General features: G+C 36.6%; 1 protein-coding gene and 2 non-coding genes across 3 annotated transcripts; 1 reads left to right on the forward strand and 2 right to left on the reverse strand.

Moving 5' to 3' along the window:
* Window positions 1-82, reverse strand: TRNAL-AAG (transfer RNA leucine (anticodon AAG)). Its single transcript has one exon. It is a non-coding gene; the product is annotated as a tRNA-Leu (tRNA).
* Window positions 83-3,484: 3,402 nt separating this feature from the next.
* TRNAI-AAU (transfer RNA isoleucine (anticodon AAU)) lies at window positions 3,485-3,558 on the forward strand. The gene has a single exon. It is a non-coding gene; the product is annotated as a tRNA-Ile (tRNA).
* A 2,295-nt stretch (window positions 3,559-5,853) lies between these two features.
* LOC117991992 (uncharacterized) lies at window positions 5,854-20,381 on the reverse strand. Its single transcript, XM_034979636.2, has 9 exons — window positions 20,142-20,381; window positions 18,929-19,078; window positions 17,162-17,272; window positions 16,135-16,268; window positions 9,422-9,566; window positions 9,067-9,332; window positions 8,860-8,988; window positions 8,484-8,774; window positions 5,854-8,402 (listed from the first exon to the last, which is right to left on the reverse strand). Exons 1-9 carry the CDS (start codon window positions 20,254-20,256, stop codon window positions 6,072-6,074), a joined length of 3,672 nt encoding a protein of 1,223 aa, XP_034835527.1. The 5' UTR covers window positions 20,257-20,381; the 3' UTR covers window positions 5,854-6,071.
* Between the last annotated feature and the right edge of the window lie 1,360 nt (window positions 20,382-21,741).

The following is a 21,741-nucleotide window of genomic DNA, read 5'->3' on the forward strand; positions in this document are numbered from 1 at the left end:
TGGCAGCGGTGGGATTCGAACCCACGCCTCCGAAGAGACTGGTGCCTTAAACCAGCGCCTTAGACCGCTCGGCCACGCTACCCGTTGCAGTGACGGCCGAAATTACTAATCAGTCTTTATTTTAATGTCAATGTTAACAATGTTGTTAACGATCACATTTTTTAAAATATATTTTTAAAATTAAATAGGTGCTTATTATGTAATCAATCATCGAAACATTTAGTACTTTGGTTTGATAAATCTTTATTTAGAAATTAAAAAAATATGTTTATAAACTTTTACTAAGAGATAGGTAGGTACTTACCCACTCAATAACAGACTTTTGAAACAAATAAAATTGTACTAACGGGGTGACAGATTTCTAAGAAATGATGCAAGAGTTTACAATTTCATAGAAAGCCGCCAAGCCGTCACTTTACGACCTGCCAACTGTGACATTTTATACAACATCATGTTTAACTGAGAAAACTCGCTTGCCAGTGTAAAACAGTTTTCGACCCCCCACATTATCTACCTATAGTCCGCGACAGGTTGAAATAGCAATCGGGGTATGAGGCGGGGGCCTGCTCCACACACCCGCACCTCACCTGCGCTCGCCCGCACCAGGTGAGCACGGGGCTGTGGGGGTTGTGCGGGGCGTTCCCTCCCCATTGCTATCTCGACCTGTCGCTTATTATACCTACCTACTTACTTACCTATCAACTACTAAAATCCTTCACCATGATTAACCCATCGCCGCTCACTACTGAGCTCGGGTCTCCTCTCAGTAAAAGAAGGGTTTGGCCATAGTCCACCATGCTGGCCAAGTGCGGATTGGCAGACTTCACACACCTTTGAGAACATTATGGAAAACTTTAAGGCATGCAGGTTTCCTCATGATGCAATGTTTTCCTTCACCGTTAAAGCAAGCGATATTTTTTTAAACGCAAATGAAAAACTTGTTACCGTAAAATGGGCAACTTCTGAGCGTAGGTATAGGACTGGGAAAACGTGCCACTAAATTTGTAGGACTATGTGGCCATTTTATTGTCCAAATATTTACTAAGCTGCATACAAAAAATCAGCTGGATAATCATAATTTTTATGACCTCGTTATTGTGACATATTCAGAGTAGAGGACCCTCCAGTCATACCATCTATTTTGTAGGACAATTGTTTTTCCGAGTTTATCATCCAATAATATCTCAATGTTCAAAAAAATACTTATCGTTCATTAGTAGATATCTAAGAGGTGGCGCTGATTTATTTGGTTCCAAAACCGTGAAAAATTTTGTTCGCTTGTCATTATATCTTGTCATTAAATATTTAAATATCGATGATATCAACATTCCACCAAATCGACAAGTTAAACACCTGCGCAGTACAATAGCTACCTCTACCCAGAATTTTCACAGAGCAAAACTTGGGCGTCTTGTCAAACGGAATCTACTCACGAAAATCCAATCCCTTGGCGGCTGCTGGACTATAGACTAGGTACGTTTATCCCGGATAACTCGGATAGTAAAAGAGTTCCTACGAGATAATTTTATTATTCTATGTATTCCATGTTACTTAGTAGGTAGTAGCTGAGTTAAGCAAACTACCGTTACCAAAACAGGAGTACCTAAGTAACTAAAGTAGCTAACTAAGTTATATTATTTTCCTTACTTACATCGTTGGTTGTAAAATTTGGATGATGTGCAATCTATAGATCCAGAGCATAACCTTTAACTCTAAATATCGGTGTATGGAGGAAATTATATCAATAAAAGAAGGTATTGCGTATATTTAGCAACTTTGTTTGCAATTTGCAATTGCGAACAGCTTCTCAGAGCAGCCGTATAATAGGTAATCTAGGTATATAATATATAATAAATAAAATTGGAGTGTCTGTCTGTAATATCGAAATAACTAGGTACCTCATATTAGGCTCATATTATGGTTATTTGAACTGTACCATAACTGAATCACATGTTTTTAAAATTTTTGTCTGTTTGTCATGTCTGTCTGTTTGAACGGGCCAATCTCCGGAACGGCTGAACATATTTTCACGTGACTTTCACAGTAGAGGATTAACCAGGGAGTAACATAGGCTACTTTTTAACCGAATTTCGAGAAGAAGCAGTTGTGATTTTCTACCTATGTACACCGAAATCTCCGAGATTACTGAACCGATTTGCGTAGTTTCTTTTTTAATCGATAGATAAACGTTGTAAATCGTGGTGATCCCGCGGGATTTTTAATGAATCATCCGTTTAAATGTTTTACGGGCACATTGCATTACAGGGACGGACTACTACGTATGGACTAATTTTTGCCCTGGAAAATATAGTTCCCAAGGGATTTTCAAAAACCTAAATCCACGCAGGCGCAGCCGCGGGCATCAGCTAGTTATAATCATACATTTTGAGAAAGGTCTCAATGGTGATTCAATAATCAATAGGTAGGATGATGCCAATGGTGATTTAATGGGAAAAGAATCGATAGATTCCCGACGAGTCACACTGACTTCGAGACATTCCTGATTCCCACCGCCCACGCAATCTTTGAGAATCCTAAATACACGCAGGCGAAGTCGTGGGAATCTGCAGCTAAGTAGTATAATAATGCCTATCCTACAACCATCCTATAACAACATAAGAAGGAAGTACTAACGTAGGTACCTATGTCAAGTTAGTAAGTAGTAGTAACAAGCCCATTCTTCCAGTGATGATTGATTGATTCCATTTAGTAAATTTTCATTATAGGCAAATACGTGTTAAAATTCTAATCAAAGGGTCAACCAATCTAACAGTACCTGCCTAATATGTAGATAGATATTACTTATTACAATATAGCTCTTAATACTTAAAACATAGAGATCAAAATTGTTTAAAATCTTCCAGTTCCAATAATAGATACGATAGATTCAGACAATCATGTGTAATTGAGCCTGTGATTACACGTATTGTAATATAATCCTCAATATTATTATTCGTAACGTCTTGGTCTTGCTACCTGATAATAATATGCTTTTGTGTTTGTTCTTCGACATGCCCTTTACTCCGGGTTTCTTCGGAATTTTTAACCGACTTCAAAAAAGGAGGAGGTTCTCAATCCGTCGGATTTATCTTTTATTTTTTATGTATGTTCCCCGATTACTCGAAGACGCCTGAACTGATTTCAAAATTCTTTTTTTTGTTTAAAAGGGTATACTTTCAAGGTGACCCCATTATAAATTTGGTGAAGATGTGATGAACATCTTCGAAGATAGATAATGATACACCTCAACGGATAAAGATAGCAGGATCTAGTAAATTCTTACCTACTCGCCGGGCGATGGCAACGGCCCGTACTGTTTCGGCTTTGTTGTGCCCTTTCAAGTGTCGCTCGGTGCCGTACCGGCCAATGGAAAAGCACCCATAAGAAGTTCCTTGTCATGAAAAAATCCCCGATATGCATTGATATAAGAGAAGAAAGTATTAAATTAAAACTTTTGTTTAAAAATTTCTGCGTCGTTGTCATCGGCCCATTAGCTCAGTTGGTTAGAGCGTCGTGCTAATAACGCGAAGGTCGCGGGTTCGATCCCCTCATGGGCCACAACACACTTTTTATTTTGCTAATTATTTATTGTAAGTAACCTTTACAACTATTTCTGATTTTAGGTAGTTCACTCTGCTTTAATATCTAAAAAAGTTTCTGGTCTTGAGACAAAGTGCGCACAAAACAAGTAGTTCAATCTGAAGTCTGAACACGAGTTGTATGACTGCACGTCTGGTTTGTATATTAATCATTTTCCTTACTATAAACATAATCCTAAACCTACGCAAAAAGCCATGTTGCATCTTCAAATCAGACTATTTGTTTTGCGCGGTCTCAACGACAGAGACAGTGCTCTACAAATCTGGTATCTCTTTCTAAAGTTAGATTAGGTACATTAGGTAGGTACTTTCTGCCGCGTACTTGGATCTTTATGTCTAAGGTAAATAATAAAAAGTAATATTTCCTGACTAAATAATATATTTATTTTTCCAGGTATTCTTTAACTGTTTTTTTAATTCTTTCTTAAATCTATTCTTACATAAAATTCAATATTTTAAAATTAATTAAGTAGATACCCATTTATGTTTAATCCTACCTTACCTATTCATAAAAGATCTTAACATTTAAGTAAATCAATAAAATTGACAAAAGAAACCTAACTGTTACAAAGAAGTTTTTGATTTTGTATAGAAAATCCTTTAAAATAGTTAAACTAATTTTCTAGCCTCTTTTAAAACTCTATATACATTATGAATTAATTGCACAACCGGCCGGTTCTAATATTTACAACAATGGCATTCGTAACAAAGAATATCTATTATTTACAATATGTGCAGATTAAAGAAAATCGCTACCCATATTAAAAATGCGAATGTGTGTTTGTTTGTACTTTGTTGGTTTGACCTTCAATCACGTCACAACGGCAACGGAGCAACGGATCGACGTGACTTTTTGTATGGTTAGGTATAGTTTTAGACCTGAAGTGTGACATAAGACACTTATTTTATCCCGGAAATTCCCATGGGATTTTTGAAAACCTTAATCCACGCGTACAAAGTCGCGGGCATCAGCTAGTAATAATTAAAAAAATGACAAAAACGTTCAATAGGTATACGTCCCGCAAATTGCTATTGCGCTGGAACCATGTCTCATTAACATTGAAATGACGTCAGCCGAAATAAAAATATTCCATCAGCTCGAAACTTTAGTCTAGTGCTGACGTCACTAAAATGGCGGCCACGCGCATTAGCAGCGTTCAGTAGGTATACGTCCCGCAAATTGCTATTGCGCTGGAACCATGTCTCATTAACATTGAAATGACGTCACTTTGACGTCAGCCGAAATAAAAATATACCATCAGCTCGAAACTTTAGTCTAATGCTGACGTCACTAAAATGGCGGCCACGCGCATTAGCAATTTGCGGGAAATATACCTATAAGAGATTAAATAATTTCTGATAATTTTTTTTAAATACATAGTGCGTCGTTCAATGATTAAATATATTATGCATAGAAACTGATATGTGCAAATATAGACATCATAATGATAATAAAGTGCTCACAAGATTCAACATGATTAAAGACAGAGATTTGAATTTTGGATATTCGTAGTTCGTAAGTAAGTACCTACCTAATTATATTAAAAATGTTAAAATATGATATTAGAATGGAATATTCTTTTAAATTTTTTAAATAGATATCATGTCGATATACCTACCTTTTCCTACCTACCTACCTATTATCTTGGAATTAATAAATCCAATTGTATTATAATTTTCACAGCTGACTATAATATATTGGGAGTTAGGATTTTTTATAAATTAAAGAATGCCTCACGCAGCGCTCCCAAGTCCTAACCCATGAAGTTAACCCAGTCCAAAGTCCACTGACCACTGCACTCTAAACACAACTTATTTATGATCTTTTGGTGCTTTTATAAAGGTGGCAGTATAAAAGACGCTATGGAGTATGCCATCTAATGAAATTAACACAATAATATTCCCCAAAAGCCTCTGTCTGTATTTACTATTTACGTACTATTTTTGCTATTACAGTACCCGTAGTACAAGATTTTACGTCTCACCAAACCAAACCAAATTCGAGAGTCGAAATACTTCCGCGTTACAGTAAACTGGATCTTAAGTGCCTTGTTTTAAAGCTCAAGTTTGTCTACACTTCTACAGCCAGCGCTCCAAGCGGAAACATTACGAAATTAAAATCAGTGGCATTGAATATTTGACTTCAATTCAAGGCGGTTTAGGTCCATTTTACTGTAACGCGGAAGTATTTCGACTCTCGAATTTGGTTTCGTTTGGTGAGACGTAAAATCTTGTACTACGGGTACTGATTCTGTTTCTATGTAGGAAGTGATGTTTTGAATTACATTTTAATGAACGAACACTTAATCTATACCTTGAGGTAAAATTCGGTGGCACTAAACATAAAACCTTTTAATTATTAATCATTTTACCATAATAATATACTTATAGTGAATATTTCAATACATATACCTATTCACGTCAGAACATTATTATTTAAACAATTAAAATTACATATTTTATCATTTGGCTTTATAAATTTAACTTTTGGACGGATTGTACATATGGCGAATCATCTAAATTTGTAATGGAAGCAGCCGACGCTCTCCCGTCATGTCCAGTTACAATAGAAATAACACTTTTATGCTCAGAGTCACTGTCTCCACTTACAATTATATTGGTTTCACCAGCAAAACCAGAATCTATTTGCTCTTGACTGCGACCTAACTTATTGCGACGCCCATAACCTAATTCTTCGAAAATATGCTTCGAGTCATTAAAATTACCAAAAAATACCGAATCAGTTTCTACACTTTCTCCCCCAGATTCACTTCTTCCGTCACACAATGATTCCAAATCATCTGTGTCTGTATCTATATGTAAATTATTTATTTTGTTTGTAGGCATTTTCAGAATAGGTTCGGGAGGAATTAATTTTGGTTTCAATTGCATTAAATATCTAGCTCTTCGCTTTGATTCATTTGAATCTGTACTTAAATAACCAGAATCTTCTGTACGGCATAGTTTTCTTATATCAACTCGCCTGGGTCTTGTTCTAGCCGATCGTCTTCCAGAGCGTCTTGCATTTATATCACTTCGTTTTTCGTCACTTCTTGAATGTGGTGGGAATCTATCTCTCTCTTCTGATGAACGGTATCGATCACTTGGAGGACTGTTTCTGGATGTATTTCCTTTGTTATAGAACTCCGCACGTTTTTGTTTAGGTGGTACAGGTGGTTTGAATTCAAATGGATTGTCTAAGTTTCTAGGTTGTTCCAAATTCTTTATATAAGCTGCCAATTCTTGAGCACCATTAGGTACGCTACCCCGTCTTGCATAAAATCTTACATCATTTTGAGCTTTAGTTCTAGCCTCATAAATTTGCCTTAAACTACCAATTTTTCTCGTAAATGCATTTTCTGTTGGACTTTTTTGTTTTTGTGTTTCAGGAACAACAAGTTTATATTTAAAACTTCCACCAGATTTGAGCACTATTCTTTCGACACATTTTTTAGTTTCAGTTTCTTCCATTGACTTTTTAGGTTTTCTATCAAGAGTATCAGGATCAAAATCATCTTTGATCTTCTGTCTATTTTCTACAGGAGAACCTCGAACTTCAATTGTCAGAGGACCAAGATTTTCAATGTTATTATATATAGGTTCTACAGAGTTTATAAATACATCATTATTGGAGCTATATTTTTTTCTACTATCACAGTTATATGTTATTGTTTGATGAGAATTACTGGTTGAAGTAATTTTTAAATCACGCCAGCTTTGTGTTCTTCTGTCGCGAGTTATATTTGTGTTTTGTAGGGGTGACATTTCTTTCTTATTAGGTTGCGCCGCATAATCCAAGGAAAATCTTCTCTTTTTCAACATATTTCTTTCCAAACTATCAAACTGTTCATTTTCTGCATGCTTTTTACGATCTACGAAAAGTCTATTATTGTCACAAAAATAAATCGAATCCGCGGCGACAACTGGTATCACTAATTTTGGTACCATAGTAGGTGATTTAAGTATATCATAAAATTCATCTGGTTCTTCAACTCGACGACATTTATTTAATTCACGTATGACTGCCTGCATTTTTCTTTTCACTTCCGGAGACACTGGCTCCTTTACATCACTTAAATCTGAGAATTCGATTGGAGGAGGAGGTGGTGGGGGCAACTTCTTTCGAACTAGCCGAGTAGCATAATTTGAAGGACTTTTTCTTTCTAAAGAGTTAGTAGCAGTTGATAAAACAATAGTATTTTGAGATATTTTGTGATCCTGGATTATTTGATTTTCAAAATTATCTTCTATTTTTAAATTTATATCATTAATATACTTTGTTAAAAGCGATTCAGTAATTCGAACATCCTCTGGTTCTTCGTTACGTACTGGTTCTACTAAATTAATCCTAATTTCTTCTTTTTCTTTAGGTTCAACAACTCTTGGTGTTCCACTAACCTTGGCTATTGATTTTACAGGTCTAGTTGCTGTGGCAGGTGTAGGAACTTCGTCTAGCCATTTTTGAACTATCCTCTGTTTATAATCATCACTAACACAAGTTTTACACGAATTAGATCTAATTAAGCTAGCATTTTTCTTTGCTCGTTCATTACTGTTACATCCCGGACAACCTCCGCATAAAATAGTGCGCCGGCTATTTTCTCGCTTTAGACTTATAGCGCTAAATCTTCTACCCCTTCTTGCACAAGGAATATCCCAACCAAGATCTACTGTATGATATGATTCTTCTTCTGGTATATCATATAATATAGGAATGAATCTCTTTGATATCATCTTTTCCTTGGCAATAGACATGACTTCTCTTAATTTGGTTAAAAAGTCGACAGCTGCCGGTGGAGGACTCTGCAATTAAAAATAACTATTTAGTGGATGTTCATGATAAAACTAATATAAACAAAATTAATTGTTAAACTTAAACTATACCTTCAAATGTTCTATTTCAAAAAACACTGGATTAAAATACAATTTTCTTCTAATAATTGGTTCTCCTTCGGGTGGGAGTGATAAATTCTCTGATTCATCATTTTCTGCACTACAGTGAAGTATTGACAGGTCAGAATGTGGAGCCTTTTCAAGTTCAGGTGAAGCCGATCGTCTTTGGATCCGTTCATTGACACGCTCTGGAGTGGAAGATGCTCTTATTGATGGTCTTGACGGTTTTTTACGTCTTGAATGTACTACAGCAGATACGACGTTACAATTACGGTCCTGAAACTGTCATAATTTTTCATTAGCACCTTGAAAATAAAACAATAATTTATTCGGTTAAATTGCCAATGAAATTTAAGTAAAAAAGTACCTGTTGTGTTTTGAGCGACGTAGAATCAAATGTATCTTCTGTATGTTCGCTCACATCAGATAGACCTGCATCAGTTGTGTAATCACTTCTTGCGTTTTCTAAGTTCATCAATGGATTGGTTTTCATTATCTGAAACATAATAATTTTGGTTTCATCTACAGCTAAAATTTAAACTAAGATTGTTATTCACCTAAGCTTATTCCTTACCATATTATCCATGCCCAGACGTGAATCCATGGTAGATTCATTATCAGTAGAATTAGTGTGAGAATCATTCAACTCAGGGTCTTTTGACTTTCTTCTCTGCTTTTGCTTATAGTGGATGAAGAAGATTATTCCAGCTGCGTAGACGAAGACAATCATCAAGACGCAGACACCGATCGCAAGTGACTCCAAAACGCTGAGGCCTTGACTTTGCCCAGCTGGCTCTGTTGTGACCGTTTCTCCAGCATGGAATGGTATTGATCTAACATCTGAAAAAATCAAGAGATTAAAATTGTTATTGAATGTTGCGAAAGAAAATATAGTATAGAAAATATTGAAAATGTTGATTTTATGTTACCTAGTAAAGTTTGGCGAGTTATACCAGCGATACGGAAAGCGGCGCATGAAGCAGCAAGGTGAGTAGGTTTGGATGCTGAGCATAAGACGTGAGCGGTCACAAGGCGCCCTTCCAGACGCGTGTGAAGACTCGCAGAACCTCGCCACTGCCGAGAAAAATGTGAGTCTAGATAAAACAGGTAGTATAGTCGACAAAAATATTTATTTAACCATTGAGGACTATATTTAAAACATTTTTTACGTGACGAAATAAGTAAGTTTGCCACGTCCGTCATGTTAGAATTGCGGGAATATAAAGAATCTCACCGCTTCGAATCAGCCGTCGCAAAGATTAATTTGCATCATGGATTTGGCAAAATTCTTGCGACATTCGTTAAAATAAAATTTGGTAAAGCAAGAATGGGGCTGTTTAAAAAATTTAGAAGTCACAATTATATTCGCTGACACACCAATTTTTCTTAACTTACCTTATTATTTACCGTACTGGAATGTGTATTTTTATTTTTAGTGGACAATTGAAGTATTTTGAGTTACAGTATTAATTTCAAATTTTGTGTTTCAAGGTTCAGCAGGTACTATAAACAGATAAGGGTTCAATAAAAACTGTCATCCCCCTTCCAAGTTAGCCCGTTTCCATCTTAGATTGCATCATCACTTACCACCAGGGTGAGATTGCAGTCAAGGGCCGTGTACCTAATGGAATAGAGGGTTTGAATCTGAATTAACTAGGTTGCTGAAATAAGTAATTGTTGTTTTTAGATTAACAAAAAAAACCGGTCAAGTGCGAGTCAGACTCGCGCACTGAGGGTTCCGTACTTATCGTATTTTATCGACATTTTGTACAATAAATCAAAAACTATTATGCCTAAAAATAAATAACAATCTGTTTTAGAATGTACAGGTAACCCTTTCATATTATACCCGACTTGGTATAGTAATCTACTATGAAAGTTGAAAATAGCAATATTTGTTCATGAACACATTTTAATTATTTTCTTGTGATGTAACCAAAATTCACGGTTTTAGATTTTTCACCTCATGTCTGCTATAAGACCTGTACCTTTCTCCCAAATTTCATGATTCTAGGTCAACGGGAAGTACCCTATAGGTTTCTTGTCGTCTGTCTAGACAGATCTAGAGTGATCTTATAAGGGTTTCATTTTTCCTTTTGAGGTACGGAACCCTAAAAAGAAACAAGAGATTGGCGAAATAGTCGTTCTTGATTTAACTTTTAAAAAAAGGTCAGATCAAAGGACCCTAAATTCCCCACACTATCAACGCGGCATCAACATATTCAATGTAAGCGCTGCATATTTGCACAGACTGCACAAATTGTTCCTTTGACGACTCCGAGCTTATCAACGCCCACATCTGCGGCTCGCTTTTCACTGCCGACACCTTGACTTCCGACTGGAGAATACATGGGATAGCTTAAAACTCAGTCTCAATTTTTAGCCTCAATATTTATTTAGCTGAATCCTATTGGTGGAGCTATTCATCATTTTCATCAGCTAGTCATTTTGTCGTTTTCTGAGTACGGTTCTCCTCTCAGAATGAGAAGGGTTTGGCCATAGTCTACCACGCTGGTCACTGGTCAAGTGCGGTTGGGAAGATTTCATACACCCTTGAGAACATTATAGAGAACTCTTGATGTTTTTTAGGGTTCCGTACCTCAAAAGAAAAAACGGATAGATAGCATAGCATAACTAGCATATGCTTGCGACTTAAGCCCCTAAGGGGTTGAATTTTCAAAAATCCCTTCTTAGCGGATGCCTACGTCATAATAGCTATCTGCATGCCAAATTTCAGCCCTATCCGTCTAGTAGTTTGAGCTGTGCGTTGATAGATCAGTCAGTCAGTCAATCCTTTTATATATTTAAATATAGATTTAGGTATTTAAGACATAAGTATGGATACTCTCTAGTCTTTATCTACTTAGAAAGTTTCGAGATCTAAATTTAAGTTTTTTTAGATTTTTTTGGTTTCCAAATTGCTCGCCATAAAATTCTAAATCATGATTTTTTTTTTAAAGTCATATATTATTCAAAATGATATTATCAACAACGCGAAAAGCACAACTTTTGATTTTTATATCCCTGCATAAATTAACAAGCCATTAAACCCGATCCCCAATAAATATTCATATTTACGAGTAGGTATTTCAATTTTGTTTGAAACTATAGTTTACTGTGCTTTCCTTTCCTATTTAGTTAAGAAATTAAAATTCTGTTTATACCTATTTATTTTATTCGAAAGCACTTTTTTAAATTAATGTTTTCCATTTCTCTTTTATAGTTTCTTTTTATCATTAATTTTATATCATTTAATGAGAGTAAAACAGGCAGGTTCAAAATGTTAATACCTACCTTACAATTATTTTACTCACTGTCTTAGTTCTTACGTAAGATTAAGGGTCAATATTTTAAAACTACTTAAATACAAAAGAAAAGTATATTATTTACATTTAGAAAAAACTTATCACTAAAAAAATTAGGTCTAATATTGAAATGTTTAAAATTAATTCTTGTATTAATAAACTTATTTTCCGTAGTGTGAATTTAAATTTATAGGTTTAAGTATATAAATTCCGTTTTATAACTCCAATATTGTATTAGAAGAGCTTTATAGGTAAGCACCTTTTATCTCATGTATTTTTACTAGTGTCATAGAATCTAATTTAAACAAAAAAGTCGATATGGAACCGTTACTCAAATTCTACGTGTTTTACGCCACAAGAAGAACGTTTAATGTTGGATTTTTATGTAGGTAATTAATGGTGTACCTACACTGTATTTGCTACACAATTTTTTTTTAAATTCATTATAGGCAAACGCTTGACCTGATGGAAAGTAATCATAAGGCCTAAGATGGGACGCGTTTACTTAGAAGATGCCTATTCACTCTTGTTTTAAAGATACCCGGGTTGTAAATTGGTAGGAAATGGTGGTATTATATGCCATCAGTCTATTAGGTATAAGTTAGTACTATATCTCATAATATTATTAGTAGGTATGTCTGTTGCTTCTTATTCTGTACATCATGAAAGCTATCTATTTTATATGTTTTGAAATATATAATATCATTTAGGTACCTTGCATTTTTAACGTTGCAAGCATTTTAAATTATATTGTAAGTAATGGTAATAAAATAAATAATTACTAAAAAAGCTGTCTTAATACCCCATGATCGTTTTAAGTGTCTTTTAATAGCTTTACGCAGCGGCATTACCTAACTCCTTTCCTCAGTTTATTGTTTTCAAACATACTAAAATATTGAAGATAATGATTTTCAAACTAATTGCGCTGATAAGTTCAAATTCTTACTTAGTCTGTTCGCTATAGAAAATATCCTGCTGGTAGAGGTAGTTAAATATCATGGAATCTATATTTTGGGCTCAGACAAGGTGTTATCCACAGAACCTATAATGTAATGTAGTAGGGCTACCACATCTTTTCAACATAGATAGACGAGTGAGTTTTGTATATTATTTTGATGTGGTAGCTTCAACGGATAGTGGTCGATAAAACAATCGATCAATAGTCAATCGATGAGGTATAGACTGTAGATCTATCGAGCGACGTAAGAAATTACCGAGAGAAAGTTTTCTTGACGACGAATGATGACGTGTAACTTTGGACAAGTAACTAAGTAGATATAATAATATGTCGAATCGTAAGAACTTGCAAATCGACGATGACGACTTATCTCCTGCAACTATCGAATAATATCGATCGAAGGCATCGATCGATGTCGTTGGGGAAAGATATTGTAATTTGTAAAACCCCTGGCCGAGCAACAGTCGAAAACCTTATAGTGAATATTCGTAAACATTCCAAATACGTAGTACGTACACAGCAAATCGTACCTAGACCGTAATTAGAGACATAAATAAACCAAACTGTAAGTACTAGCCGTCACCTTATTAAGTTGGTGGTAGTGCATTTATTTTTAATATTTGCATCAAAAATTTGGCAAAAATGTTTGAATTTAAATAAATAATAAAGCTAAGTACGTGATAATGTAAATTTTTCAAGAACCATCCATGTGTGTGGCCGAATTGGCTACCGTTAAGATTTCAACTTTGATGATCATTTCGCAGATAATGAGATAACCGATGTGTTCATAACAGATCTCGGAGCCTCCCAATATGCGCTGAGGGTGGCCACCGAGGGGGATGTAGGTGTAAAAATCCTACATGTCTTTTATAGGACGTCGTCGGGTACCTTTAGGAGATTTCCCGCCATAAACAAAAACCTGTAATGTGCGAGTCGGGCCTAGCTCTTTCTGGGTCCTATACATAATAATTATGAACATCATATTTTCGGTGCATGAAATATTTCTTTTTCACATAAAATCATTTTGGTTTTGGGTCAACGTTCTACACCAAATAACAAAATTTTAGATTTCTAACTCATTTCGTTTACGAGCTAGAGACCTGTGACAAGCGGACACACGAATACACAGACAGCTCCGTTTTTACCCCTTGGGTACGGAATCCTAAGAAAGGTAGGTAGGTACCTACAGTAGGTAGGTATAGTAGGTACGAAGTCTCGTCAAGTGAACAGCAGCATCACCGATCTTTAATAAACGGTTTACGACTTTGACGAAAACAACAACGACGTTATGGGTTCGATATCACGGCTGCGGATATAAAAATTAAAGAAAAATCCACTGGAAAAGAAAATAATTGAGCAATAAAATATTACTAATATTCTGTTTAATTTTTTATCACTACACTCTATGATTTTTTTTAAAAACTTTTCAACTTTTTTTATAAAAACTTTTCATTTTGATTTTCAAGGTATCTGACGCTCACACACATATCGGAGATTATCGGAAGTCATGACAATAAATCTGCAGGACAGGTGACGTTAGTAGGTACATAATTAATTGTTGTTCAATGGCTGAAGGCGTGTATTTTGTTCCTGAAAAATAAAAATAATGGTACTCTAAAATATGATAATCGACGACATTATATAAGTACTTACTACCAGTCGATGCCCACGACTTCATCCGCGTGGGTTTAGGTTTTAATAATCCCTTGGGAACTCTTTGATTTTCGGGGATAAAATGTAGCGTATGTCCTTCCCCAGGATGAAAGCTATCTCTGTACTAAATTTCGTTAATGTCGGTTGAACGGATGGGCCGTGAAAAGTTAGCAGACAGATAGACAGACAGTGTGTCTGTCTATCTGTCTGTTCACATTTACAATATCATTGTGGATTATTTAACAAATTTACAACAGGCGTTTCCAGAAAATCTGAATCTGCGGCCGATCCAGATAGCTTTACGGATACATGTGTGACTGGTTTTTAGTACTTAGGTACCTACCTTTAAGTTGGTTTCGTAAGGCTTAATACCAGATACACCTTAATTAGTTATTCCCTTGATAATACGGTCGATAAATATGTGCAGATAAGTGCCTTATTTTGATAAAATTCTGCCTCTAATATCAAAAAGAATCCAAATATGCGTATTTAAGAACAGTCTGGGTGGCAACGCGTTTAAATAATAATACAAAATTTTACTTAATATTATCTTTTTAATGTATGATTTAGTAGGTATCTATTTAAGATACATAAGTTACCTACATCTGGATGAACCTGCATTTTTGCTATTTTATTATCGCATTATTGTATTCATCGAGAAAAAGGCTACTTACATATTTAAATCTAGAAACAATGAATGTACCTATAAGTATAAAGCTGGCAAACTTCAGCAAGCGGAAAATATTTTTTTCTCTAAGCTAACTCATTACATCAAAATCGGTTAAAGTTTAACGTAGATAAACGGATGGGCCGTGAACGTGAACTATTTAATTTTCCGGGATAAAAAGCTTATGTCCGAAACGAAGCCTAAATCGGTTAAAATGTTGGGCCGTGAAAAGCTAGCAGACAAACAGACAGGCACATATTTGCATTTATAATAATACTAGAGGATGCCCACGACTACGTCTGCGTGGATTACTCTCGAACCCCTATTTTACCCCCCTTGGGGGTTGAAGTTTCAAAAATCCTTTCTTAGCGGATGTCTGCGTCTTAGGTATCCGTCCAGTAGTTTGAGTTGTACGTTGGTAGATCAGTCAGTCAGTCAGTCAGTCACCTGTTCGTTTTATACATTTAGAAGACTATCTTATGCTCGCGACCTCGTCCGCATGGTCTATACAAATTTCAAACCCCCTATTTTACCCCTTTAGAGGTTGAATTTTCAAAAATCCTTTCTTAGCAGATGTCTACTGTGATTTGAGTTGTACGTGGATAGATGAGTCAGTCAGTTAGTCAGCTTTTCCTTTTATATAAGTACTAATTATGCCCGCGACTTCGTCCGCGTGGATTACGCAAATTTCGAACCCCTATTTTACCCCCCGAGGGGTTGGATTTTCAGAAATCCTTTCTTAGCGGATGTCTACGTCATAGTAGCTATTTGCATGCCAAACAGCCCGATCCGTCTAGTAGTTTGAGCTCAGGAGCTGTTCGTTGATAAGATCATTCAGTCAGTCAGCTTTTCCTTTTAATATATGTATATAGAAGTATGGATAGGTATGGATAGTATGGATTAGTGAGGAATAAGGACATATCTGGGTTTGTCACTTTTGTTGCCATCGCAGTACTCAAAAGTCGCGCGTAGTGCCTGACGAAGCCTTCAAACTCACCTGCAAGTAAGTGCTGCCCTCAACAACTCACCTGCAAGTAAGTGCTGCCCTCAACAACTCACCTGCAAGTAAGTGCTGCCCTCGTCACGGTACAGCCCGAAAGGCACGTCGTTGTCCACCAGATCTCGGAGTGTCACCCAGCCCGATGGTGATAGGTACTGTGCACTGGTCACTGCACAGATTGCATCTTCCACGTCTAGAAGAGAAAAATATTTCCATTATATTTTTGATAAATTACCAACGCGACGTTATAAAGAGGGTGATGGGAACTGAGAAGCGACTGGATGAGAAGGGCTGAAAATCTTTGCAGCCGTTTGAAGATTCATCTCTTTTCTAGTTTTCGACCGGGTGTGGTGGCGCTCTTTGGGAAAGGCATCATAGTTCAGCAGTGGACGTCTTATCATAGCCGTCTCCATAGCTTTGTGGACGAGACCATTTTGTCAGTTACCACGTTTCAGCATATTATATTATTAGGTAATTATACTTGCCAACTTACTCGCTAAACACCGACCGAATTTTGGCTTCCAAAAGAGGGACCGTGGCTACAAATCTACCTAGTTTATTTTTTAAAGAATATTAGCCATGTTAAATGACTAACATTCCAACATTCCCCATTCCACTCCAACTAAGCGTCAAGCTTGTGCTAGGAGTAGGTACGACAATAGTGCAACGGGCGGGGTTTGAACAGTCGACCTTTCGATTTTCCTCTCCTTTACCTGTTGAGCTATTGAGGCTAAAAGTTTAGTGCGTACATTTCGAGATCCCAATCGCCATTTTAGCTCAGCTGTTATGTTAAAAGTAGGGTTCTGCACCTTTAAAATGAGGAATGCAATCGTACTTTTGGTAAGACAGTTGACACATATAGTTACATATAGCATTATAACAACTTGATTATCTACAGCAATCGACTGCTATGCGTTGTCGCCACTAGGACCCACACATCCCCCGAAGATGAACATTTTTTTTTTCAATTTATAGATTAGTGCTTGGCTGCATTCAGACCCTGGTGGCAAGTGATAATGCAATCTAAGATGGATTGGATGGATGGATATATTACAAATAATAAGTAAGTAAGTAGGATAAATATACCCGTAAAAATTATTTCTTTAGAAGGGTAGATGATCTGTCCTTTCAGAGGTAGAAAGACGAAAGGTATTTGCGGTTTCGTCGCTCCACGTCCGAAACTGGCCATTGGGCATTCTGGAAAAGAATAGGTAAGTGTTAAATTAAGAAGTTAGTCACCCAGATTGATCACCTTCGCGCACCAACATCACACCTAGGTGAACTACCTACTTAAAATAAAAGCCGTCAAACATGATTTATCTGTTGGAAGAGTTGTAACTTGTAAGTTATCAAAAAAGTTCGATAGTCCGCAGAGACTATCTTGGTTCCAGCATCATGACACGGCAGTACTGACAACTGCAGTGTCATAGAGCTTGATAAAAAGAAAAGTCCTGACTCACAGACTTATTGACTCATCAACACCCAGCCCAAACCGTTGGACCTAGAAAGCTGAAATTTTACAAAAAGTTTCCCTTCATCACAGGGACTTATAATGTGAGTACAATAGTACTTACTTAGATAAAATCTCTGAACAGTTGAACTAATTTTTAATCTAGTGTACTAAGTAGGTAGATACTTAGCATAATGTTGAGTATAGTTTATTTTTTTTATTTTGCAATCACTGTAAAAGGCGCATAAGCAAATAAATATGAAATAATATCTACTTGGTGTAACTAGTAACTTGAAAATAAATACTTTTATCATTAAATTAATTACGTCACTGTATATTCACTTTCTCGGCAAATTCTACGTACCTACCATACCTACTGGTTACATCCTACTAAGTAGGTAGGTATATTATTTAAATGCGACAGCAAATTTCAGCCATTATTCTTCGGGCGTCTCATTTAAGAGTCAAGACCGTAGGAAAGTCGAAAGTGCTTGTGCAATTGTTGGTCATTAATAAAACATGAACTAGTAATAATTATATGGATACGTCATTTGCGACGAGGTTGACATCACAATGTGGGGGTCACGAATTTTGAACTCGGTTCATTTTGCATTTTGAACATGGAGTGCTCCGTACAATCTATCTATCTATCTATTAATGATATTTGCATAATGTTTTGCATTGCAACAAAGACATTTGAGGAACTGACGACCAAGAGACCTATAGTACGCGAATGGTCAAGATGGCAATCGGGGTATGAGGCGGGGGGACGCCCCGCACGTCCAACACCGGGTTAGCGCGGGGGCTGTGCGGGTGTGCGACGCGTCCCCACCCCGATTGCAATCTCGAACTGTCGCGTACTATGTCCAGTAGTTGACGTCTATCGGTTGTTAATGACGATGATCAGTGATATAAATGTTTCACTAGACGCGGCGCTTCATAGTACATCAATATTGTTACTAAGTAGGTTGTTACTATGAAGCGCCGCGTTTATTATTTACGCTTTTATTTACCGCGAATTACTATTGTTACTAAGTTATTACTAAGTAGTAACTAAGTTGTAACAACTTAGTAACAATCGTAATTCGTAATCCGGCGGTTGATTCACTGTTTAAATTTTTTCACAGCCAATCAAGGGTCAGAATTTGCTACCGATTACGATAACGATGAATAAGTACGTTTTTCTTGCAGAATTGGGGGGCTGCTTTAGAGTTTAGACGCAGTCCGTTCCTACGAACATAGACAAGTTGGAAGTTAGAAGTGTTAGAACAGACTAAGGCTAGTGTCCTCATTAGGAGAACAGTTAACAGTGAAGCGCTGCATCTAGTGGAACAATTATATTGTCGCTTGTGATGATGATGATGATAATAAATGTGTGCTACAAAATAAAGACAAGCACGAACCGTCAATGTTGTTAACACAAGTTCTGCGATCCTCTCTAAAGGCAGGCGTTTCTCTTCTACATTGGCACACGCAGCCTCCTCCGCCTCCCATGGCGGCCAACGCAGTTCCATGGGACACTTCCATACACCGAGTCAAGCCACAGTCTGTTCCTGTATAAAAAAAATACAAAAATGTATCTATCTTCGCAATCCTATTTGAGCAGATAATAAATATTGTGTTAAAGGTACTTAGGTACCTACTTAATCTGAATAAAACCGGCCAAGTGCGAGCCAGGCTCGCGCACCGAGGGTTCCGTACTACAGTCGTATTTTTTCGATATTCTGCACGATAATTCAAATACTGACACATAAAAATAAATAAAAATCTGTTTTAGAATGCACAGGTAAAGCCCTTTCATATTATGATACCAATGTATGTAGTTATATTACTTTGAAAATTGAAAATACTAATTATTAGTTCTTGACCACAATTTAATTTTTTTTTGTGTGATGTAACCACAAATTCACGGTTTTCAGATTTTTCTCCGAATGTCTGCTATGAGACCTACCTACCTGCCGAATTTGATAATTCTAGGTCAACGGGAAGTTCTCTGTAGGTTTCTTGACAGACCGACAGACAGACAGACAGACAACAAAGTGATCCTACAAGGGTTCCGTTTTTCCTTTTGAGTTACGGAACCCTAAAAATACAAAAAATGTACCTACCTTCGCAATTCTATTTGAAGATAGTAATATTGTGTTAAAGGTAGGTACTAAAGTCTTCGAACAGTGCGTGCTGCCCGTAAAGACATAATTATGGATCCGAGACATGCTCGCTACTATGGGCCTCATAAGAAAGCTCAGAGTCCTCAGCGGGCGATGGAGAGAGCTACGCTTGGAGTTTCTCTACGTGATCAAATCAAAAATGAGGAAATCCGTAGGATAACTAGAGTAACCGACATAGCTCAACGGATTGCGAAGCTGAAGTGGCAAACGGCAGGGCACATAGTTCGTAAAACCGATAGACGTTGGGGTCCCAAGATGCTGAAATGGCGACCTTGCACCGGAAGGGCAGCGTTGGAAGACCTCCCACTAGGTGATGATGATGATGAAAGGTAGGCTAAATACGGCTATAAGCAACTTTGTACCGAAGTAATATGAGAAATCTATATATTTTATGTTACTAAAAAGAATTAAAGCTATCATCATTCCTATTTATTTATTAGGTACTTACCAACTAAGGAGAATAGATCTCCATTAGCAAATCTAGTAACATTCGCCAGCGACATCTCTCCACTCGTATTAGAAGCACTTGCAAAAGCTATCATCATGAGTATCAATAGCGCCATCTTTCGTCAAGCTCGGGTATCACGTAGATAATGAGCTTTCTACGTTACTCTATCATTGTTAACCAGCTGGCGCCATTTTCTGTTTCAGTTGTAAACGTACAAATTTTTGACAAAAGTACAATTAATTTTCTTTGGTCTCTTGATTTTGTAGACATTTTTGTTGCATTTCAACTTCTCCGAAGGTGACCTAAATCTCATTCGTTGCACTCACGTCTGAAACAAGAAAAAGAATTAAGTAGGTATTAGACGAGCTAATAAAATAATTATGATTAATGAAATGACTATAATCAATGATATTAGAAGAAAAAGACTATAATCGCTACTTCAGCAAGTCTTAAAATAACCGGCTATTAAAGTAATATCGAACATTCATAATGTAATTTTTGAAAAACCTACCTATTCGACTAAGGAATGGAGTAGGTACCTACTTAATTTAGTTTAATAGACCTTTTTGTTCATGGTAGGTAGGTACAACTTATTGTGGCTAGGTCATCGATATAAATGCCACATTTTAGGACCAATGAATCGGTGCCATTTTGCTTGTTCAATGGCCCTGTCCTTACGAAGTAATTTATAAGTCTATGGGCTAGGTATATTTTGTCATCTATGACCTGTCTAATAATGTGGGAAAGGCAAGGCCTAGCTATAGCCTATAGGCAAGGGAGGGGTTTTGCGGGTTCAAAGTTCATACCCTCAGAAATCCCAGACATGAACCGAAATAACTTTTAAAACGTAGAGGCCCGCTTTTTTAATTTCCTAACAAGTTGGGCCAAAATTTTTATTTGCTCCAGATAACCCACTGCAATCTATTCAAGCCATTAGAACAAAATTTACAGACTTTATATTATCAGCAGTAGGTACCTACTTACCAATAAGAAGTTTATATAAGAATATTTTGTAAACTTGTAAATTATTGTTTATATACTATGTAGGTAAAAGCTGTGATAGCCTGTAGCTAGGACATCCGCCTTCTAATCGGAGGTCGAAGGTTCGATCCCGGGCACGCACCTCTAACTTTTCGGAGTTATGTGCGTTTTAATTAATTAAATATCACTTGCTTTAACGGTGAAGGAAAACATCGTGAGGAAACCTGCACGCCTGAGAGTTCTCCATAATATTCTCAATGGTGTGTGAAGTCTACCAATCCGCACATAGCCAGCGTGGTAGACTATGGTCAAAACTCTTCTCACTCTGAGAAGAGATCCGTGCTCTGTAGTGCGCCGGCGATGGGTTGATAATGATGATGATGATGATATGTAGGTAGGTATATATCTATACCTATCTGTGTAATTATTACTAGAGATTGTTATCTTTTTAATCCTACGTTTATAATTATTAATTTCCTTAACCAAATAAATAATAATTAGCTCTAACTATAAATAAAAACTAATTGCTATTTCCTATCGGATTTTAAAATTGGCCGTTGTTTTAATAATAGCCATTGCCCATTGGCGAGTGAAAACGTTATGCTACTTTCGAATTATT

Source organism: Maniola hyperantus, chromosome 20 (genome assembly GCF_902806685.2).
Source record: "Maniola hyperantus chromosome 20, iAphHyp1.2, whole genome shotgun sequence".
Lineage (NCBI taxonomy): Eukaryota > Metazoa > Arthropoda > Insecta > Lepidoptera > Nymphalidae > Maniola > Maniola hyperantus.